Below are 26,095 nucleotides of genomic sequence, written 5' to 3'. Positions count from 1 at the left end.
AACATGGCTATATACAAGGAGTACCAGGTAGTAACATGGCTATAAACAAGGAGTACTAGGTAGTAACATGGCTATATACAGGGAGTACTAGGTAGTAACATGGCTATATACAGGGAGTACTAGGTAGTAACATGGCTATATACAAGGAGTACTAGGTAGTAACATGGCAATATACAAGGAATACTAGGTAGTAACATGGCTATACACAACGAGTACTAGGTAGTAACATGGCTATATACAAGGAGTACTAGGTAGTAACATGGCTATATACAAGGAGTACCAGGTAGTAACATGGCTATATACAGGGAGTACTAGGTAGTAACATGGCTATATACAAGGAGTACCAGGTAGTAACATGGCTATATACAAGGAGTACCAGGTAGTAACATGGCTATATACAAGGAGTACCAGGTAGTAACATGGCTATATACAAGGAGTACTAGGTAGTAACATGGCTATATACAGGGAGTACCAGGTAGTAACATGGCTATATACAGGGAGTTCAAGGAAGTAACACGGCTATATACAAGGAGTACCGGGTAATAACTTGGCTATATACAGGGAGTACTAGGTAGTAACATGGATATATACAAGGAGTACTAGGTAGTAGCATGGCTATATACAAGGAGTACTAGGTAGTAACATGGCTATATACAAGGAGTACTAAGTAGTAACATGGCTATATACAAGGAGTACCAGGTAGTAACATGGCTATATACAGGAAGTACTAGGTAGTAACATGGCTATATACAAGGCGTACCAGGTAGTAACATGGCTATATACAGGGAGTTCAAGGGAGTAACACGGCTATATACAAGGAGTACCGGGTAATAACTTGGCTATATACAGGGAGTACTAGGTAGTAACATGGCTATATACAAGGAGTACTAGGTAGTAACATGGCTATATACAAGGAGTACTAGGTAGTAACATGGCTATATACAAGGAGTACTAAGTAGTAACATGGCTATATACAAGGAGTACCAGGTAGTAACATGGCTATATACAGGAAGTACTAGGTAGTAACATGGCTATATACAAGGCGTACCAGGTAGTAACATGGCTATATACAGGGAGTACCAGGTAGGAACATGGCTATATACAAGGAGTACCAGGTAGTAACATGGCTATATACAAGGAATACTAGGTAGTAACATGGCTATATACAACGAGTACTAGGTAGTAACATGGCTATACACAACGAGTACTAGGTAGTAACATGGCTATATAAAAGGAGTACCAGGTAGTAACATGGCTATATACAGGAAGAACTAGGTAGTAACTTTGCTATATACAATGAGTACCAGGTAGTAACATGGCTATACACAACGAGTACCAGGTAGTAACATGGCTATATACAAGGAGTACCAGGTAGTAACATGGCTATATACAAGGAGTACCAGGTAGTAACATGGCTATATACAAGGAGTACTCGGTAGTAACATGGCAATATACAAGGAATACTAGGTAGTAACATGGCTATATACAACGAGTACTAGGTAGTAACATGGCTATACACAACGAGTACTAGGTAGTAACATGGCTATATAAAAGGAGTACCAGGTAGTAACATGGCTATATACAGGAAGAACTAGGTAGTAACTTTGCTATATACAATGAGTACCAGGTAGTAACATGGCTATACACAACGAGTACCAGGTAGTAACATGGCTATATACAAGGAGTACCAGGTAGTAACATGGCTATATACAAGGAGTACCAGGTAGTAACATGGCTATATACAAGGAGTACTCGGTAGTAACATGGCAATATACAAGGAATACTAGGTAGTAACATGGCTATATACCGGAAGAACTAGGTAGTAACTTTGCTATATACAATGAGTACCAGGTAGTAACATGGCTATACACAACGAGTACTAGGTAGTAACATGGCTATATAAAAGGAGTACCAGGTAGTAACATGGCTATATACAGGAAGAACTAGGTAGTAACATGGCTATATACAATGAGTACCATGTAGTAATATGGCTATATACAGGGAGTACCAGGTATTAACATGGTTATATACAAGGATTACCAGGTAGGAACATGGCTATATACAAGGAGTTCTAGGCAGTAACATGGCTATATACAAGGAGTACCAGGTAGTAACATGGCTATATACAAGGAGTACTAGGTAGTAACATGGCTATATACAAGGAGTACCAGGTAGTAACATGGCTATATACAGGGAGTACTAGGTAGTAACATGGCTATATACAAGGAGTACCAGGTAGTAACATGGCTATATACAAGGAGTACCGGGTAGTAACATGGCTATATACAAGGAGTACCAGGTAGTAACATGGCTATAAACAAGGAGTACTAGGTAGTAACATGGCTATATACAGGGAGTACTAGGTAGTAACATGGCTATATACAAGGAGTACTAGGTAGTAACATGGCAATATACAAGGAATACTAGGTAGTAACATGGCTATATACAACGAGTACTAGGTAGTAACATGGCTATACACAACGAGTACTAGGTAGTAACATGGCTATATACAAGGAGTACTAGGTAGTAACATGGCTATATACAAGGAGTACCAGGTAGTAACATGGCTATATACAGGGAGTACTAGGTAGTAACATGGCTATATACAAGGAGTACCAGGTAGTAACATGGCTATATACAAGGAGTACCAGGTAGTAACATGGCTATATACAAGGAGTACCAGGTAGTAACATGGCTATATACAAGGAGTACTAGGTAGTAACATGGCTATATACAGGGAGTACCAGGTAGTAACATGGCTATATACAGGGAGTTCAAGGAAGTAACACGGCTATATACAAGGAGTACCGGGTAATAACTTGGCTATATACAGGGAGTACTAGGTAGTAACATGGATATATACAAGGAGTACTAGGTAGTAGCATGGCTATATACAAGGAGTACTAGGTAGTAACATGGCTATATACAAGGAGTACTAAGTAGTAACATGGCTATATACAAGGAGTACCAGGTAGTAACATGGCTATATACAGGAAGTACTAGGTAGTAACATGTCTATATACAAGGCGTACCAGGTAGTAACATGGCTATATACAGGGAGTTCAAGGGAGTAACACGGCTATATACAAGGAGTACCGGGTAATAACTTGGCTATATACAGGGAGTACTAGGTAGTAACATGGCTATATACAAGGAGTACTAGGTAGTAACATGGCTATATACAAGGAGTACTAGGTAGTAACATGGCTATATACAAGGAGTACTAAGTAGTAACATGGCTATATACAAGGAGTACCAGGTAGTAACATGGCTATATACAGGAAGTACTAGGTAGTAACATGGCTATATACAAGGCGTACCAGGTAGTAACATGGCTATATACAGGGAGTACCAGGTAGTAACATGGCTATATACTGGGAGTACCAGGTAGTAACATGGCTATATACAAGGAGTACCAGGTAGGAACATGGCTATATACAAGGAGTACCGGGTAGTAACATGGCTATATACAAGGAGTACCGGGTAGTAACATGGCTATATACAGGGAGAACCGGGTAGTAACATGGCTATATACAAGGAGTACCGGGTAGTAACATGGCTATATACAAGGAGTACCGGGTAGTAACATGGCTATATACAAGGAGTACCGGGTAGTAACATTGCTATAAACAAGGAGTACCAGGTAGTAACATGGCTATATACAAGGAGTACCAGGTAGGAACATGGCTATATACAAGGAGTACCGGGTAGTAACATGGCTATATACAAGGAATACTAGGTAGTAACATGGCTATATACAACGAGTACTAGGTAGTAACATGGCTATACACAACGAGTACTAGGTAGTAACATGGCTATATAAAAGGAGTACCAGGTAGTAACATGGCTATATACAGGAAGAACTAGGTAGTAACTTTGCTATATACAATGAGTACCAGGTAGTAACATGGCTATACACAACGAGTACCAGGTAGTAACATGGCTATATACAAGGAGTACCAGGTAGTAACATGGCTATATACAAGGAGTACCAGGTAGTAACATGGCTATATACAAGGAGTACTCGGTAGTAACATGGCAATATACAAGGAATACTAGGTAGTAACATGGCTATATACAACGAGTACTAGGTAGTAACATGGCTATACACAACGAGTACTAGGTAGTAACATGGCTATATAAAAGGAGTACCAGGTAGTAACATGGCTATATACCGGAAGAACTAGGTAGTAACTTTGCTATATACAATGAGTACCAGGTAGTAACATGGCTATATACAGGGAGTACCAGGTATTAACATGGTTATATACAAGGCGTACCAGGTAGTAACATGGCTATATACAGGGAGTTCAAGGGAGTAACACGGCTATATACAAGGAGTACCGGGTAGTAACATGGCTATATACAGGAAGTACTAGGTAGTAACATGTCTATATACAAGGCGTACCAGGTAGTAACATGGCTATATACAGGGAGTTCAAGGGAGTAACACGGCTATATACAAGGAGTACCGGGTAATAACTTGGCTATATACAGGGAGTACTAGGTAGTAACATGGCTATATACAAGGAGTACTAGGTAGTAACATGGCTATATACAAGGAGTACTAGGTAGTAACATGGCTATATACAAGGAGTACTAAGTAGTAACATGGCTATATACAAGGAGTACCAGGTAGTAACATGGCTATATACAGGAAGTACTAGGTAGTAACATGGCTATATACAAGGCGTACCAGGTAGTAACATGGCTATATACAGGGAGTACCAGGTAGTAACATGGCTATATACTGGGAGTACCAGGTAGTAACATGGCTATATACAAGGAGTACCAGGTAGGAACATGGCTATATACAAGGAGTACCGGGTAGTAACATGGCTATATACAAGGAGTACCGGGTAGTAACATGGCTATATACAGGGAGAACCGGGTAGTAACATGGCTATATACAAGGAGTACCGGGTAGTAACATGGCTATATACAAGGAGTACCGGGTAGTAACATGGCTATATACAAGGAGTACCGGGTAGTAACATTGCTATAAACAAGGAGTACCAGGTAGTAACATGGCTATATACAAGGAGTACCAGGTAGGAACATGGCTATATACAAGGAGTACCGGGTAGTAACATGGCTATATACAAGGAATACTAGGTAGTAACATGGCTATATACAACGAGTACTAGGTAGTAACATGGCTATACACAACGAGTACTAGGTAGTAACATGGCTATATAAAAGGAGTACCAGGTAGTAACATGGCTATATACAGGAAGAACTAGGTAGTAACTTTGCTATATACAATGAGTACCAGGTAGTAACATGGCTATACACAACGAGTACCAGGTAGTAACATGGCTATATACAAGGAGTACCAGGTAGTAACATGGCTATATACAAGGAGTACCAGGTAGTAACATGGCTATATACAAGGAGTACTCGGTAGTAACATGGCAATATACAAGGAATACTAGGTAGTAACATGGCTATATACAACGAGTACTAGGTAGTAACATGGCTATACACAACGAGTACTAGGTAGTAACATGGCTATATAAAGGAGTACCAGGTAGTAACATGGCTATATACCGGAAGAACTAGGTAGTAACTTTGCTATATACAATGAGTACCAGGTAGTAACATGGCTATATACAGGGAGTACCAGGTATTAACATGGTTATATACAAGGATTACCAGGTAGGAACATGGCTATATACAAGGAGTTCTAGGTAGTAACATGGCTATATCCAAGGAGTACCAGGTAGTAACATGGCTATATACAAGGAGTACTAGGTAGTAACATGGCTATATACAAGGAGTACCAGGTAGTAACATGGCTATATACAGGGAGTACTAGGTAGTAACATGGCTATATCCAAGGAGTACCAGGTAGTAACATGGCTATATACAACGAGTACTAGGTAGTAACATGGCTATACACAACGAGTACTAGGTAGTAACATGGCTATATAAAAGGAGTACCAGGTAGTAACATGGCTATATACCGGAAGAACTAGGTAGTAACTTTGCTATATACAATGAGTACCAGGTAGTAACATGGCTATACACAACGAGTACTAGGTAGTAACATGGCTATATAAAAGGAGTACCAGGTAGTAACATGGCTATATACAGGAAGAACTAGGTAGTAACATGGCTATATACAATGAGTACCAGGTAGTAATATGGCTATATACAGGGAGTACCAGGTATTAACATGGTTATATACAAGGATTACCAGGTAGGAACATGGCTATATACAAGGAGTTCTAGGTAGTAACATGGCTATATCCAAGGAGTACCAGGTAGTAACATGGCTATATACAGGGAGTACTAGGTAGTAACATGGCTATATACAAGGAGTACCAGGTAGTAACATGGCTATATACAAGGAGTACCGGGTAGTAACATGGCTATATACAAGGAGTACCAGGTAGTAACATGGCTATAAACAAGGAGTACTAGGTAGTAACATGGCTATATACAGGGAGTACTAGGTAGTAACATGGCTATATACAAGGAGTACTAGGTAGTAACATGGCAATATACAAGGAATACTAGGTGGTAACATGGCTATATACAACGAGTACTAGGTAGTAACATGGCTATACACAACGAGTACCAGGTAGTAACATGGCTATATACAAGGAGTACTAGGTAGTAACATGGCTATATACAGGGAGTACCAGGTAGTAACATGGCTATATACAGGGAGTTCAAGGAAGTAACACGGCTATATACAAGGAGTACCGGGTAATAACTTGGCTATATACAGGGAGTACTAGGTAGTAACATGGATATATACAAGGAGTACTAGGTAGTAGCATGGCTATATACAAGGAGTACTAGGTAGTAACATGGCTATATACAAGGAGTACTAAGTAGTAACATGGCTATATACAAGGAGTACCAGGTAGTAACATGGCTATATACAGGAAGTACTAGGTAGTAACATGTCTATATACAAGGCGTACCAGGTAGTAACATGGCTATATACAGGGAGTTCAAGGGAGTAACACGGCTATATACAAGGAGTACCGGGTAATAACTTGGCTATATACAGGGAGTACTAGGTAGTAACATGGCTATATACAAGGAGTACTAGGTAGTAACATGGCTATATACAAGGAGTACTAGGTAGTAACATGGCTATATACAAGGAGTACTAAGTAGTAACATGGCTATATACAAGGAGTACCAGGTAGTAACATGGCTATATACAGGAAGTACTAGGTAGTAACATGGCTATATACAAGTTGTACCAGGTAGTAACATGGCTATATACAGGGAGTACCAGGTAGTAACATGGCTATATACTGGGAGTACCAGGTAGTAACATGGCTATATACAAGGAGTACCAGGTAGGAACATGGCTATATACAAGGAGTACCGGGTAGTAACATGGCTATATACAAGGAGTACCGGGTAGTAACATGGCTATATACAGGGAGAACCGGGTAGTAACATGGCTATATACAAGGAGTACCGGGTAGTAACATGGCTATATACAAGGAGTACCGGGTAGTAACATGGCTATATACAAGGAGTACCGGGTAGTAACATTGCTATAAACAAGGAGTACCAGGTAGTAACATGGCTATATACAAGGAGTACCAGGTAGGAACATGGCTATATACAAGGAGTACCGGGTAGTAACATGGCTATATACAAGGAATACTAGGTAGTAACATGGCTATATACAACGAGTACTAGGTAGTAACATGGCTATACACAACGAGTACTAGGTAGTAACATGGCTATATAAAGGAGTACCAGGTAGTAACATGGCTATATACAGGAAGAACTAGGTAGTAACTTTGCTATATACAATGAGTACCAGGTAGTAACATGGCTATACACAACGAGTACCAGGTAGTAACATGGCTATATACAAGGAGTACCAGGTAGTAACATGGCTATATACAAGGAGTACCAGGTAGTAACATGGCTATATACAAGGAGTACTCGGTAGTAACATGGCAATATACAAGGAATACTAGGTAGTAACATGGCTATATACACGAGTACTAGGTAGTAACATGGCTATACACAACGAGTACTAGGTAGTAACATGGCTATATAAAAGGAGTACCAGGTAGTAACATGGCTATATACCGGAAGAACTAGGTAGTAACTTTGCTATATACAAGGAGTACCAGGTAGTAACATGGCTATATACAACGAGTACCAGGTAGTAACATGGCTATATACAAGGAGTACCAGGTAGTAACATGGCTATATACAAGGAGTACCTAGGTAGTAACATGGCTATATACAAGGAGTACCAGGTAGTAACATGGCTATATACAAGGAGTACTAGGTAGTAACATGGCTATATACAAGGAGTACCAGGTAGTAACATGGCTATATACAGGGAGTACTAGGTAGTAACATGGCTATATACAAGGAGTACCAGGTAGTAACATGGCTATATACAAGGAGTACTGGTAGTAACATGGCTATATACAAGGAGTACCAGGTAGTAACATGGCTATATACAAGGAGTACTAGGTAGTAACATGGCTATATACTGGGAGTACCAGGTAGTAACATGGCTATATACAAGGAGTACCAGGTAGGAACATGGCTATATACAAGGAGTACTAGGTAGTAACATGGCTATATACAAGGAGTACCAGGTAGTAACATGGCTATATACAGGGAGTACCAGGTAGTAACATGGCTATATACAAGGCGTACCAGGTAGTAACATGGCTATATACAAGGAGTACCGGGTAGTAACATGGCTATATACAAGGAGTACCGGGTAGTAACATGGCTATAACAGGAGTACCAGGTAGTAACATGGCTATATACAAGGAGTACCAGGTAGTAACATGGCTATATACAAGGAGTACAAGGGTAGTAACATGGCTATATACAAGGAATACTAGGTAGTAACATGGCTATATACAACGAGTACTAGGTAGTAACATGGCTATACACAACGAGTACTAGGTAGTAACATGGCTATATAAAAGGAGTACCAGGTAGTAACATGGCTATATACAGGAAGAACTAGGTAGTAACTTTGCTATATACAAGGAGTACCAGGTAGTAACATGGCTATATACAGGAGTACCAGGTAGTAGTAACATGGCTATATACAAGGAGTACTAGGTAGTAACATGGCTATATACAAGGAGTACTAGGTAGTAACATGGCTATATACAAGGAGTACTAAGTAGTAACATGGCTATATAACACGGAGTAGTACCAGGTAGTAACATGGCTATATACAGGAAGTACTAGGTAGTAACATGGCTATATACAAGGCGTACCAGGTAGTAACATGGCTATATACAGGGAGTACCAGGTAGTAACATGGCTATATACTGGGAGTACCAGGTAGTAACATGGCTATATACAAGGAGTACCAGGTAGGAACATGGCTATATACAAGGAGTACCGGGTAGTAACATGGCTATATACAAGGAGTACCGGGTAGTAACATGGCTATATACAGGGAGAACCGGGTAGTAACATGGCTATATACAAGGAGTACCGGGTAGTAACATGGCTATATACAAGGAGTACCGGGTAGTAACATGGCTATATACAAGGAGTACCGGGTAGTAACATTGCTATAAACAAGGAGTACCAGGTAGTAACATGGCTATATACAAGGAGTACCAGGTAGGAACATGGCTATATACAAGGAGTACCGGGTAGTAACATGGCTATATACAAGGAATACTAGGTAGTAACATGGCTATATACAACGAGTACTAGGTAGTAACATGGCTATACACAACGAGTACTAGGTAGTAACATGGCTATATAAAAGGAGTACCAGGTAGTAACATGGCTATATACAGGAAGAACTAGGTAGTAACTTTGCTATATACAATGAGTACCAGGTAGTAACATGGCTATACACAACGAGTACCAGGTAGTAACATGGCTATATACAAGGAGTACCAGGTAGTAACATGGCTATATACAAGGAGTACCAGGTAGTAACATGGCTATATACAAGGAGTACTCGGTAGTAACATGGCAATATACAAGGAATACTAGGTAGTAACATGGCTATATACAACGAGTACTAGGTAGTAACATGGCTATACACAACGAGTACTAGGTAGTAACATGGCTATATAAAAGGAGTACCAGGTAGTAACATGGCTATATACCGGAAGAACTAGGTAGTAACTTTGCTATATACAATGAGTACCAGGTAGTAACATGGCTATATACAGGGAGTACCAGGTATTAACATGGTTATATACAAGGATTACCAGGTAGGAACATGGCTATATACAAGGAGTTCTAGGTAGTAACATGGCTATATCCAAGGAGTACCAGGTAGTAACATGGCTATATACAAGGAGTACTAGGTAGTAACATGGCTATATACAAGGAGTACCAGGTAGTAACATGGCTATATACAGGGAGTACTAGGTAGTAACATGGCTATATCCAAGGAGTACCAGGTAGTAACATGGCTATATACAACGAGTACTAGGTAGTAACATGGCTATACACAACGAGTACTAGGTAGTAACATGGCTATATAAAAGGAGTACCAGGTAGTAACATGGCTATATACCGGAAGAACTAGGTAGTAACTTTGCTATATACAATGAGTACCAGGTAGTAACATGGCTATACACAACGAGTACTAGGTAGTAACATGGCTATATAAAAGGAGTACCAGGTAGTAACATGGCTATATACAGGAAGAACTAGGTAGTAACATGGCTATATACAATGAGTACCAGGTAGTAATATGGCTATATACAGGGAGTACCAGGTATTAACATGGTTATATACAAGGATTACCAGGTAGGAACATGGCTATATACAAGGAGTTCTAGGTAGTAACATGGCTATATCCAAGGAGTACCAGGTAGTAACATGGCTATATACAGGGAGTACTAGGTAGTAACATGGCTATATACAAGGAGTACCAGGTAGTAACATGGCTATATACAAGGAGTACCGGGTAGTAACATGGCTATATACAAGGAGTACCAGGTAGTAACATGGCTATAAACAAGGAGTACTAGGTAGTAACATGGCTATATACAGGGAGTACTAGGTAGTAACATGGCTATATACAAGGAGTACTAGGTAGTAACATGGCAATATACAAGGAATACTAGGTGGTAACATGGCTATATACAACGAGTACTAGGTAGTAACATGGCTATACACAACGAGTACCAGGTAGTAACATGGCTATATACAAGGAGTACTAGGTAGTAACATGGCTATATACAGGGAGTACCAGGTAGTAACATGGCTATATACAGGGAGTTCAAGGAAGTAACACGGCTATATACAAGGAGTACCGGGTAATAACTTGGCTATATACAGGGAGTACTAGGTAGTAACATGGCTATATACAAGGAGTACTAGGTAGTAACATGGCTATATACAAGGAGTACTAGGTAGTAACATGGCTATATACAAGGAGTACTAAGTAGTAACATGGCTATATACAAGGAGTACCAGGTAGTAACATGGCTATATACAGGAAGTACTAGGTAGTAACATGGCTATATACAAGGCGTACCAGGTAGTAACATGGCTATATACAGGGAGTACCAGGTAGTAACATGGCTATATACTGGGAGTACCAGGTAGTAACATGGCTATATACAAGGAGTACCAGGTAGGAACATGGCTATATACAAGGAGTACCGGGTAGTAACATGGCTATATACAAGGAGTACCGGGTAGTAACATGGCTATATACAGGGAGAACGGGTAGTAACATGGCTATATACAAGGAGTACCGGGTAGTAACATGGCTATATACAAGGAGTACCGGGTAGTAACATGGCTATATACAAGGAGTACGGGTAGTAACATTGCTATAAACAAGGAGTACCAGGTAGTAACATGGCTATATACAAGGAGTACCAGGTAGGAACATGGCTATATACAAGGAGTACCGGGTAGTAACATGGCTATATACAAGGAATACTAGGTAGTAACATGGCTATATACAACGAGTACTAGGTAGTAACATGGCTATACACAACGAGTACTAGGTAGTAACATGGCTATATAAAAGGAGTACCAGGTAGTAACATGGCTATATACAGGAAGAACTAGGTAGTAACTTTGCTATATACAATGAGTACCAGGTAGTAACATGGCTATACACAACGAGTACCAGGTAGTAACATGGCTATATACAAGGAGTACCAGGTAGTAACATGGCTATATACAAGGAGTACCAGGTAGTAACATGGCTATATACAAGGAGTACTCGGTAGTAACATGGCAATATACAAGGAATACTAGGTAGTAACATGGCTATATACAACGAGTACTAGGTAGTAACATGGCTATACACAACGAGTACTAGGTAGTAACATGGCTATATAAAAGGAGTACCAGGTAGTAACATGGCTATATACCGGAAGAACTAGGTAGTAACTTTGCTATATACAATGAGTACCAGGTAGTAACATGGCTATATACAGGGAGTACCAGGTATTAACATGGTTATATACAAGGATTACCAGGTAGGAACATGGCTATATACAAGGAGTTCTAGGTAGTAACATGGCTATATCCAAGGAGTACCAGGTAGTAACATGGCTATATACAAGGAGTACTAGGTAGTAACATGGCTATATACAAGGAGTACCAGGTAGTAACATGGCTATATACAGGGAGTACTAGGTAGTAACATGGCTATATACAAGGAGTACCAGGTAGTAACATGGCTATATACAAGGAGTACCTGGTAGTAACATGGCTATATACAAGGAGTACCAGGTAGTAACATGGCTATAACAAGGAGTACTAGGTAGTAACATGGCTATATACTGGGAGTACCAGGTAGTAACATGGCTATATACAAGGAGTACCAGGTAGGAACATGGCTATATACAAGGAGTACCGGGTAGTAACATGGCTATATACAAGGAGTACCGGGTAGTAACATGGCTATATACAGGGAGAACCGGGTAGTAACATGGCTATATACAAGGAGTACCGGGTAGTAACATGGCTATATACAAGGAGTACCGGGTAGTAACATGGCTATATACAAGGAGTACCGGGTAGTAACATTGCTATAAACAAGGAGTACCAGGTAGTAACATGGCTATATACAAGGAGTACCAGGTAGGAACATGGCTATATACAAGGAGTACCGGGTAGTAACATGGCTATATACAAGGAATACTAGGTAGTAACATGGCTATATACAACGAGTACTAGGTAGTAACATGGCTATACACAACGAGTACTAGGTAGTAACATGGCTATATAAAAGGAGTACCAGGTAGTAACATGGCTATATACAGGAAGAACTAGGTAGTAACTTTGCTATATACAATGAGTACCAGGTAGTAACATGGCTATACACAACGAGTACCAGGTAGTAACATGGCTATATACAAGGAGTACCAGGTAGTAACATGGCTATATACAAGGAGTACCAGGTAGTAACATGGCTATATACAAGGAGTACTCGGTAGTAACATGGCAATATACAAGGAATACTAGGTAGTAACATGGCTATATACAACGAGTACTAGGTAGTAACATGGCTATACACAACGAGTACTAGGTAGTAACATGGCTATATAAAAGGAGTACCAGGTAGTAACATGGCTATATACAGGAAGAACTAGGTAGTAACTTTGCTATATACAATGAGTACCAGGTAGTAACATGGCTATATACAAGGAGTACCAGGTAGTAACATGGCTATATACAAGGAGTACTAGGTAGTAACATGGCTATATACAACGAGTACTAGGTAGTAACATGGCTATACACAACGAGTACTAGGTAGTAACATGGCTATATAAAAGGAGTACCAGGTAGTAACATGGCTATATACCGGAAGAACTAGGTAGTAACTTTGCTATATACAATGAGTACCAGGTAGTAACATGGCTATACACAACGAGTACTAGGTAGTAACATGGCTATATAAAAGGAGTACCAGGTAGTAACATGGCTATATACAGGAAGAACTAGGTAGTAACTTTGCTATATACAATGAGTACCAGGTAGTAACATGGCTATACACAACGAGTACTAGGTAGTAACATGGCTATATAAAAGGAGTACCAGGTAGTAACATGGCTATATACAGGAAGAACTAGGTAGTAACATGGCTATATACAACGAGTACTAGGTAGTAACATGGCTATACACAACGAGTACTAGGTAGTAACATGGCTATATAAAAGGAGTACCAGGTAGTAACATGGCTATATACCGGAAGAACTAGGTAGTAACTTTGCTATATACAATGAGTACCAGGTAGTAACATGGCTATACACAACGAGTACTAGGTAGTAACATGGCTATATAAAAGGAGTACCAGGTAGTAACATGGCTATATACAGGAAGAACTAGGTAGTAACATGGCTATATACAATGAGTACCAGGTAGTAATATGGCTATATACAGGGAGTACCAGGTATTAACATGGTTATATACAAGGATTACCAGGTAGGAACATGGCTATATACAAGGAGTTCTAGGTAGTAACATGGCTATATCCAAGGAGTACCAGGTAGTAACATGGCTATATACAGGGAGTACTAGGTAGTAACATGGCTATATACAAGGAGTACCAGGTAGTAACATGGCTATATACAGGGAGTACTAGGTAGTAACATGGCTATATACAAGGAGTACCAGGTAGTAACATGGCTATATACAAGGAGTACCAGGTAGTAACATGGCTATATACAAGGAGTACCAGGTAGTAACATGGCTATATACAAGGAGTACTAGGTAGTAACATGGCTATATACAGGGAGTACCAGGTAGTAACATGGCTATATACAGGGAGTTCAAGGAAGTAACACGGCTATATACAAGGAGTACCGGGTAATAACTTGGCTATATACAGGGAGTACTAGGTAGTAACATGGCTATATACAAGGAGTACTAGGTAGTAGCATGGCTATATACAAGGAGTACTAGGTAGTAACATGGCTATATACAAGGAGTACTAAGTAGTAACATGGCTATATACAAGGAGCACCAGGTAGTAACATGGCTATATACAGGAAGTACTAGGTAGTAACATGGCTATATACAAGGCGTACCAGGTAGTAACATGGCTATATACAGGGAGTTCAAGGGAGTAACACGGCTATATACAAGGAGTACCGGGTAATAACTTGGCTATATACAGGGAGTACTAGGTAGTAACATGGCTATATACAAGGAGTACTAGGTAGTAACATGGCTATATACAAGGAGTACTAGGTAGTAACATGGCTATATACAAGGAGTACTAAGTAGTAACATGGCTATATACAAGGAGTACCAGGTAGTAACATGGCTATATACAGGAAGTACTAGGTAGTAACATGGCTATATACAAGGCGTACCAGGTAGTAACATGGCTATATACAGGGAGTACCAGGTAGTAACATGGCTATATACTGGGAGTACCAGGTAGTAACATGGCTATATACAAGGAGTACCAGGTAGGAACATGGCTATACACAACGAGTACTAGGTAGTAACATGGCTATATAAAAGGAGTACCAGGTAGTAACATGGCTATATACCGGAAGAACTAGGTAGTAACTTTGCTATATACAATGAGTACCAGGTAGTAACATGGCTATACACAACGAGTACTAGGTAGTAACATGGCTATATAAAAGGAGTACCAGGTAGTAACATGGCTATATACAGGAAGAACTAGGTAGTAACATGGCTATATACAATGAGTACCAGGTAGTAATATGGCTATATACAGGGAGTACCAGGTATTAACATGGTTATATACAAGGATTACCAGGTAGGAACATGGCTATATACAAGGAGTTCTAGGTAGTAACATGGCTATATCCAAGGAGTACCAGGTAGTAACATGGCTATATACAAGGAGTACTAGGTAGTAACATGGCTATATACAAGGAGTACCAGGTAGTAACATGGCTATATACAGGGAGTACTAGGTAGTAACATGGCTATATACAAGGAGTACCAGGTAGTAACATGGCTATATACAAGGAGTACCGGGTAGTAACATGGCTATATACAAGGAGTACTAGGTAGTAACATGGCTATATACAGGGAGTACTAGGTAGTAACATGGCTATATACAAGGAGTACTAGGTAGTAACATGGCAATATACAAGGAATACTAGGTAGTAACATGGCTATATACAACGAGTACTAGGTAGTAACATGGCTATACACAACGAGTACTAGGTAGTAACATGGCTATATACAAGGAGTACTAGGTAGTAACATGGCTATATACAAGGAGTACCAGGTAGTAACATGGCTATATACAGGGAGTACTAGGTAGTAACATGGCTATATACAAGGAGTACCAGGTAGTAACATGGCTATATACAAGGAGTACCAGGTAGTAACATGGCTATATACAAGGAGTACCAGGTAGTAACATGGCTATATACAAGGAGTACTAGGTAGTAACATGGCTATATACAGGGAGTACCAGGTAGTAACATGGCTATATACAGGGAGTTCAAGGAAGTAACACGGCTATATACAAGGAGTACCGGGTAATAACTTGGCTATATACAGGGAGTACTAGGTAGTAACATGGCTATATACAAGGAGTACTAGGTAGTAGCATGGCTATATACAAGGAGTACTAGGTAGTAACATGGCTATATACAAGGAGTACTAAGTAGTAACATGGCTATATACAAGGAGTACCAGGTAGTAACATGGCTATATACAGGAAGTACTAGGTAGTAACATGGCTATATACAAGGCGTACCAGGTAGTAACATGGCTATATACAGGGAGTTCAAGGGAGTAACACGGCTATATACAAGGAGTACCGGGTAATAACTTGGCTATATACAGGGAGTACTAGGTAGTAACATGGCTATATACAAGGAGTACTAGGTAGTAACATGGCTATATACAAGGAGTACTAGGTAGTAACATGGCTATATACAAGGAGTACTAGGTAGTAACATGGCTATATACAAGGAGTACTAAGTAGTAACATGGCTATATACAAGGCGTACCAGGTAGTAACATGGCTATATACAGGGAGTACCAGGTAGTAACATGGCTATATACTGGGAGTACCAGGTAGTAACATGGCTATATACAAGGAGTACCAGGTAGGAACATGGCTATATACAAGGAGTACCGGGTAGTAACATGGCTATATACAAGGAGTACCGGGTAGTAACATGGCTATATACAGGGAGAACCGGGTAGTAACATGGCTATATACAAGGAGTACCGGGTAGTAACATGGCTATATACAAGGAGTACCGGGTAGTAACATGGCTATATACAAGGAGTACCGGGTAGTAACATTGCTATAAACAAGGAGTACCAGGTAGTAACATGGCTATACACAGGGAGTACCAGGTAGTAACATGGCTATATACAAGGAGTACCAGGTAGGAACATGGCTATATACAAGGAGTACCGGGTAGTAACATGGCTATATACAAGGAGTACCGGGTAGTAACATTGCTATAAACAAGGAGTACTGGGTAGTAACATGGCTATACACAGGGAGTACCAGGTAGTAACATGGCTATATACAAGGAGTACCAGGTAGGAACATGGCTATATACAAGGAGTACCGGGTAGTAACATGGCTATATACAAGGAGTACCGGGTAGTAACATGGCTATATACAAGGAGTACCGGGTAGTAACATTGCTATATACAGGGAGAACCGGGTAGTAACATGGCTATATACAAGGAGTACCGGGTAGTAGCATGGCTATATACAGGGAGAACCGGGTAGTAACATGGCTATATACAAGGAGTACCGGGTAGTAACATGGCTATATACAAGGAGTACCGGGTAGTAACATGGCTATATACAAGGAGTACCGGGTAGTAACATGGCTATAAACAAGGAGTACTAGGTAGTAACATGGCTATATACAGGGAGTACCAGGTAGTAACATGGCTATATACAGGAAGTACTAGGTAGTAACATGGCTATATACAGAGAGACCCGGGTAGTAACATGGCTATATACAAGGTGAAACGGGTAGTAACATGGCTATATACAGGGAGAACCGGGTAGTAACATGGCTATATACAAGGTGAAACGGGTAGTAACATGGCTATATACAAGGAGTACTGGGTAGTAACATGGCTATATACAGGGAGTACTAGGTAGTAACATGGCTATATACAAGGAGTACCAGGTAGTAACATGGCTATATACAAGGAGTACCAGGTAGTAACATGGCTATATACAGGGAGTACTAGGTAGTATCATGGCTATATACAGGGAGTACTAGGTAGTAACATGGCTATATACAGGGAGTACTAGGTAGTAACATGGCTATATACAGGGAGTACCAGGTAGTAACATGGCTATATACAGGGATTACCATGTAGTAACATGGCTATATACAAGGAGTACTAGGTAGTAACATGGCTATATACAAGGAGTACTAGGTAGTAACATGGCTATATACAGAGAGTACTAGGTAGTAACATGGCTATATACAAGGAGTACCGGGTAGTAACATGGCTATATACAGGGAGTACCAGGTAGTAACATGGCTATATACAGGGAGTACCAGGTAGTAACATGGCTATATACAAGGAGTACCGGGTAGTAACATGGCTATATACAGGGAGAACCGGGTAGTAACATGGCTATATACAGGGAGAACCGGGTAGTAACATGGCTATATACAAGGAGTACCGGGTAGTAACATGGCTATATACAGGGAGAACCGGGTAGTAACATGGCTATATACAAGGAGTACCGGGTAGTAACATGGCTATATACAGAGAGTACTAGGTAGTAACATGGCTATATACAAGGAGTAGCAGGTAGTAACATGGCTATAAACAAAGAGTACCAGGTAGTAACATGGCTATATACAGGGAGCACTAGGTAGTAACATGGCTATATACAAGGAGTTCTAAGGTAGTAACATGGCTATATACAAGGAGTACTAAGTAGTAACATGGCTATATACAAGGAGTACTAGGTAGTAACATGGCTATATTCAAGGAGTACCAGGTAGTAACATGGCTATATACAGGAAGTACTAGGTAGTAACATGGCTATATACAATGAGTACCAGGTAGTAACATGGCTATATACAAGGAGTTCCAGGTAGTAACATGGCTATATACAGGGAGAACCAGGTAGTAACATGGTTATATACAGGGAGAACCAGGTAGTAACATGGCTATATACAGGGAGTACCAGGTAGTAACATGGCTATATACAGGGAGAACCAGGTAGTAACATGGCTATATACAGGGAGTATCAGTATCTAGTCGATGTGCAGGGGTACGAGGTAATTGAGGTAGATATGTACATATAGGTAGGGGTAAAATGACTAGGCAACAGGAAAAATAAATGACAGAAGCATTAGCCTATGTATGTAAGTGTGTGTGTTTGTGGCATCAGTATGCATGTGTGCACATGTGTGTGTGTGTGTGTGTTGGGGTATCAGTGTGAGTGTGTGGTTCTAGACTTGCTTACTTGCTGTGCGGTAGCAGAGTGAACAGTCTATGACTTGGGTTGTTGGAGTCTTTGACAACTTTTTGACCCTTTCTCTGACACCACCTGGTATAGAGGTCCTGGATGGCAGGGAGCTCTGCCTCTGTGATGTACTGGGCCGAACTCACCACCCTCTGTAGCGCCTTGCATTAGCCTTGAAGTTGCCGTACCAAGCAGTGATGCAGCCAGCCAAGATGCTCTCAATCATCAAACATAGATAAACATGGATAGACCTGTGTACATGTTCCAGGACAGATTGATAGTAATGTTGATACTATTTAGGACCTGTGTACATGTTCCAGGACAGGCTCCAGGTCTGCTTGATAGTAATGTTGATACTATTTAGGACCTGTGTACATGTTCCAGGACAGGCTCCAGGTCTGCTTGATAGTAATGTTGATACTATTTAGGACTTGTGTACATGTTGCAGGACAGGCTCCAGGTCTGCTTGATAGTGATGTTGATACTATTTAGGACTTGTGTACATGTTGCAGGACAGGCTCCAGGTCTGCTTGATAGTAATGTTGATACTATTTAGGACCTGTATACATGTTCCAGGACAGGCAAAAAGTTGATTACTATCTCCCAAGGTTTTCACCAAGGCGGGTGTGCCAGAACCGCTCCTCAGACGTGCCATAGACTTGAAGTCGTCGCTGGAGAGAGCTCTGCAGAAACATGAAGACCTGCACATTGACTACAAGGCCAGGCATCGCAGAGTGGTGAGTACAATGAAAACATTATTTAGCAAGAGGGAAGGTGTCGAGAAATATAATAATTTGCAAGAAATCCAGATCATATTTTTCTTTGCATGCATTCCTCCTTTTTATTGTCCAGTTCATGTGACTTCTCAGCCTGGTTGCAAGTATATATTTTTACCAGCAGAGGGCACTATTTCACAACATATTACCCATGGAGAGGAAGACTTGCCATACTTTTATTTTATTTAACTAGGCAAGTCAGTAAAGAACAAATTCCTATTTTCAATGACAGCCTAGGAACAGTGAGTTAACTACCTTGTTCAGGGGCAGAATGACAAAAAAAATTACCCTGTCAGCTCGGGGATTCGATCTTGCAACGCTCTAACCACTAGACTACCTGCCGCCCCATATGAGTAGGGAAAGGGGGATACCTAGTCAGTTGTACAACTGAATGCCTTCAACTGAAATGTGTCTTCTGCATTTAACCCAACCCTTCTGAATCAGAGAGGTGGCTTAATCGCCACCCACGTCTCGGCTCCCGGGGAACAGTGGGTTAACGGCCTGGCTCGAGGGGTTGACAACTATCAGTACGATAGTGAGGATCATTTAACAAACGTCAGTGTGCAGATATCTGTGTGTGGTCTGTATTATCCATAGGTAAAATCATTTTTTAAATACAAGTAAATAGATTGCACTAATGCAGTATGCATCAATTGCTGTGTTTTTAATAGAGACATATTTATCCTCTTCACTTTTACATATTTATGTTCAGATCTTCTCTGAAAACTGTGAAATCCCACATGTTATTGTTATTGATTTTCTCATTGCAAAAAGTGAGCGGCATCATTGACATGTTGTCCATGGCCTCAATACCATTAATACCTGAAGGCAAAAGTCCCTCAAATCTAATTCCATGTTCAGCACTTCTGTAATGTCTTTTATTTTAAATTGTTTCAGGGCCTGGAAATGGAAGAACCACAGTAGTTGTATTTAAAAAATGAATAGTTGGACATTTGTGCGAGGTATGATAGCGGTGTTGAAATGGAACGCATCAGGCTGAGATTAGCACAGCGAGAGAGAATGGAGAGGCAGGGCTTCAGGTATTAATAGACAGAACCATTTCTCCCCCTCTCTGGAATACTACGCATACCTAGCAGTTATGAGACTCATCATTATGACACCTGATGTCCCTTTTTAACTGGGCAGGGAGAGCAAGAGAGCGTTGCGTTTGAGGGAACGCGGGGAAGTGACAGTGACAGAGCGCCATACTGCTACCTGTAAAGGTTTATCACTGTCAGACAACATTTCCAATGCCGTGTGATAAAGCAACAACTTAAAGTCCTTTATCATAATTAGTTTTTCCTTTTTACCCTTAAAAGCATTTCATTACTGTATTCGCTTTATCGGGGCTCTGACAAGGATGTGATTGCTTTTTCGACTCAATAAACCCGTGCTGATTGGGAGTAAAATTGAGAAATCCAAAAAGGTAAAGATGGTAGTTTAGCTGCTTCTCACTCCACTGACATAAAAACATAGATGTGAAGTCAAGGAACAAAGTAATTACCAAAACAACTCAACCCTTAATAGCCTTGAAGTTAGTATATTTCTATGCCTTCGGCCTGCAGGACTACACTACATTGTACCTCCTCACAGTTGCATAACATGCACAGAAACATTTGAGATCCAATCATGGATTTGGATAATTTATGTTACGTTTTAATTCTATGTTGCGTTAATTCTCTATCGGGCTTCAGTGAGTACAACAGAAAGCAAAGTATGCTTGCTTTAAACGTATCCATGAAAACTGTTTTAATTCAAATGTACTCTTGACATCAATTTGATATTTGATTGAGCAATCCATACTCCATGTAGGACCCACTTCTCCGTCCTAGTCCTATTGTAAATAAAAGGGCCAAACCTTAACCCACATCCAGACTGAGTGCCTGCTGTACTGCAGTTTACCTCTTCCTCCAGCAGTATCCCTCTTTCTCTAGCAGTCAGTACACCTCCTCTCTCTCTCTCTGTCTGCTGAAAGTGGCACCCATTTGATAAATGGAAGAGGTGGATGTGTCTGACACCAGCACTCTGCAGCTGGCTGGATCTCATTTAAGCACCTTTAATTATTGGTCACTGAGGTTTATGGTAAAGAAGGGAGTATTTGTAAAGCAGGCACCTTTTCAACCCCCTCCCCACACATTGAACATGCAGCATGGGATGAATATTGCGTTGTTTACCCAGATAAGGCATCTTATCAGGACCAGGAGGAAGAGCAGTAATTGATGTCTCTCTGTTTTTCACATTGGGAAACTGGAGATAAACAGAGAGAGTCTTTCCCCCTGCCTGTTCTGTGCTTCATCCTCACCTGATCAGGCCGCGTGTACAATATCTACAGACTGACTGGTATTAATGTTAGCACCACTCCACACTCTGTCTGGGAGCTAACGTAGAGGCTTGGCAGGCCTAGTCTGTCTTCACCCTCTGCACTCCTGATCCACACTGACCACTGATCTGTACAGGGTTCAGTCAAGCACATGATCACTCATTTGAGATCAGTAAGCAGGATAACTGTTGTTATATCCCCGAATGTCATTATCTTTATGATGTTCAGAGACTGGGCCTATTTAATGTGAACCACTTTCAGCATGCATTTATCTAGACATAGTTCAAATATATTCATCAGATGGGCTAAGTAATAGTCTCATCATCCTATGATTGCGCCCGTGTCACGTCGCTGGTTGGCCCACACTGCCTGTTCCAGACGTTCAGGATAAAGACATTGGGGAAGCTGACAGTGTCGTTTGGAGGATGTAGACATATATAACTTCATCTGTCAGGTGACCTGGCGGTCCCCTCCAGGATGAGGTCCCAGGGGAGGCCCCTAAGGGGCCCTCATTAGTGTATCCCCCAGACACCCAGTCCGGTAGTAGGTCTGGAATATGGACCATTACTATTGGCTGGTACCTATCTCCACCTCCCAAAGCATCCCTCAGTCCCCCTTCTGTTTGTCTTCATGTCAGATCCTCTCCCTCCCATTGAATCTTATTTACCCAATAGGCCTTTTCTCACTTCATTACTTTATGACAGAAACTCTTTTTATCAAATGCTGCTACAAAGTACCACACAGTATTTGGACATGGCTCTTGACCACAGAACCAATCGAATAGTAGCTAGACTATATATGCATGGTGGAAATACTCATTAACATCAATCACTATGTGACTGGAAATGCTTTCCAAGACCAAAGCACATTTTGCGTTAGGCTACATTTTCTTATGTAAAGAAAGTAAATGCATTTAAATGATTCTTGCATTAAAGCCTTTACAATCTTCACAGAACACATTCTCCCTCCACAGTAATGCATAATGTAATATACTCCTTTATGCTGAGGAGATGGTGTCTGTCTGTGGACAGCCTGGCAGTGAGGGGCATTACATTGTCTGCAGAGACAATGGAGGACAACTTAAAGAGTTTTTCACCTCCAGCAGTCTTGAGTGTGTCCTCCGACCGACCGACTCGCAGCGCTTAATTCCATTCCCCTGGCCGGGCATTCCCCTGGCCCAGCCGCCTTGCTCCAGCAGCCCATACACCTGAGTTATTGGTTTGCTGTAATAATTACCTTCCAGTGAGAGTGGATATTAGCATATAAATAGCAGATGAACGAAGGACCATCACAGCTGAGTACATAACATTTTTGGTTTATAAGATTGAATGGGTTTTTAAATGCATAGCCATCAAACTTGCCAAAAGACAAATGAAGTTGAGTTGAGTTGTCTGACGTTGCCTCCTAAGATATTTTTTTTAAAGGATAACAGACTTAAGGAGTACACTGGAGCGGGCGCTTCCCAGGGCACAAAGTCATTGAGATTGCTTACACAATTAATTAGACCATAGAAAATATATTGGAGGGCACAGGGAGCACTTTAGCCCCCTGAAGGGTGTTTTTCCCAGTAAGTGGTGGATATATAACCAGAACCTCACCTACACCTTTCACTGGGGGAAGGGACAGAGGTTTGGACATGGCCAATCCATAGTTCACCCTGGATGTTTCAAAGCCAAGTAGCACTGGAAGGAATGACACGGCAAATAGCACTTTTTTTTATTTTATTTTAAATTTTAACTTTATTTAACCAGGCACGTCAGTTAAGAACAAATTCTTATTTCCAATGACGGCCTAGGAACAGTGGGTTAACTGCCTGTTCAGGGGCAGAACGACAGATTTGTTGGTTGTCAGCTCGGGGATTCGAACTTGCAACCTTTCGGTTACTAGTCCAACGCTCTAACCACTAGGCACGCCAAGTAGCACTGGGAAGGAATGACACGCCAAGTAGTACTGGGAAGGAATGGCACCCCAAGTAGCACTGGGAAGGAATGACAAGCCAAGTAGCACTGGGAAGGAATGGCACGCTAAGTAGAATTGGGAAGGAATGGCACCCCAAGTAGCACTGGGAAGGAATGGCACCCCAAGTAGAATTGGGAAGGAATGGCACCCCAAGTAGAATTGGGAAGGAATGGCACCCCAAGTAGATTGGGAAGGAATGGCACGCTAAGTCGCACTGGGAAGGAATGACACAGCAAATAGCACTGGGAAGGAATGACACGCCAAGTAGCACTGGAAAGGAATGGCACGCCAAGTAGCACTGGGAAGGAATGGATCATATTCTTATTTAATGCGCCTGCTTCTGTATCTAAAATGTATCATGGACACCTTTGCAGAATTTTAATTAGCCTAATTAGGGAAATGTGTATAATTAGATTTTTTTTAATGAAAAAAGAACACATTTTCCTGATTGAATGACATACAATTATTGTCTCTGAAATACAAAGGAATAAATAAGTAACAAATAACACGAGTTGTAGCCTAAAGCTGCTGTATTTGCTATGTAGACCATTCATGGGGAAGATATCCGTACAGTTAACTTAAAATAAAATATCTTGGAACTGTCCTGGAGTATTTTGTAAGAGAGAGAAAATGTGATTTTCTTTATATGTTGTACAGGATAGGAAAAATGTCTGTTTTTAAATGCTACGGTGGGGATAAGGGATAGAGCCCATGTTTTAGATAGGCTTGTGTCAGCAAAATGTTTCGCCTCCCCATGCACACCCCTTTATAAGAGTTACAACGCTGTCATCTCAAGATTGCACTCCTGATTTTATCACTGCAGAATTAAAACTAAAAGAATGTCTGTCGACCAGGAATTTCTAGTGGGCTGGTAATATTATTCCATGGGGTTTTAATCTATCAACGGAGAAATAACTGCTTTGGATTAAAGAAGACAACTGGTATAAACAAAATAGCAATCTCCTTTTCCACAATTGCTAGCTACTGGGAATGAAAGACTGTACCTGGGCCTGGAGTAATGTAGAACTTTTGTGTTGCGTTGTGGATTGCACTTTGTCTCCTTTTCCCTGAGTTTGAGGGGGGAATCTGCTAAATTAGAATAGAGTTGTTGAAGCGACCATTTCTATGGTAAACATTAAGTTGGGGGATTTGGTTATCTCGTACCTTACCATTGTGTTAACACTTGACACATTATAACACGGTCGTAAACATGTCATAACAGCTGACATAACTTGTCATAACCTGTAATAATATGGTATTACCACGGTCATGACCCATATATTTACACCTTTTGTGACATATATTGCATATTATGGCTGGTTATGACACCTACATAAGTGTCAAACCCACATTTATTCAAATGACTTTTTTTCCTGTCAAGAAGTTTCCTTTTGTTTGAAAGTGTGTTTCTTAAATCTTTTGTTGTCATATTTAAATAACTTGTAGATAATACACTTCATGACACTGTCATGGTTTTTACACTCTTTTACACTCACTCTGGTTTTTACACTCCTCCGTAGGTGTCATAACCAGCCATAAAATAACGCAATATATGTCAACAGGTTTCAATATGTGTCATGAACATATTTTGACAAGTTGTTAGCTGTTATGGCATATTATGACATATAACGTGTCATGACACTGATTGTCAAGTGTTACCAC

The 26,095-nt window shown here is 40.6% G+C and overlaps 1 protein-coding gene across 3 annotated transcripts in view; it reads left to right on the top strand.

The window, feature by feature from the left end:
• Positions 1–26,095, top strand: part of uvssa (UV-stimulated scaffold protein A) — a 49,904-nt gene that overhangs the window by 9,781 nt on the left and 14,028 nt on the right. For 2 of the 3 annotated variants that reach the window (XM_020502144.2, XM_020502142.2), the window contains exon 7: positions 19,987–20,115. In XM_020502144.2, coding sequence (XP_020357733.1) covers positions 19,987–20,115 — 129 coding nt within the window. The remainder of the gene's footprint in view (positions 1–19,986; positions 20,116–26,095) is intronic. The other variant, XM_020502143.2, reaches the window with a different exon arrangement.

This window comes from Oncorhynchus kisutch, linkage group LG15 (assembly GCF_002021735.2).
Source record: "Oncorhynchus kisutch isolate 150728-3 linkage group LG15, Okis_V2, whole genome shotgun sequence".
NCBI classification, from domain to species: domain Eukaryota; kingdom Metazoa; phylum Chordata; class Actinopteri; order Salmoniformes; family Salmonidae; genus Oncorhynchus; species Oncorhynchus kisutch.
Note: the sequence above shows the minus strand (reverse complement) of the source record. Positions and strands in the feature narration are given on the sequence as shown.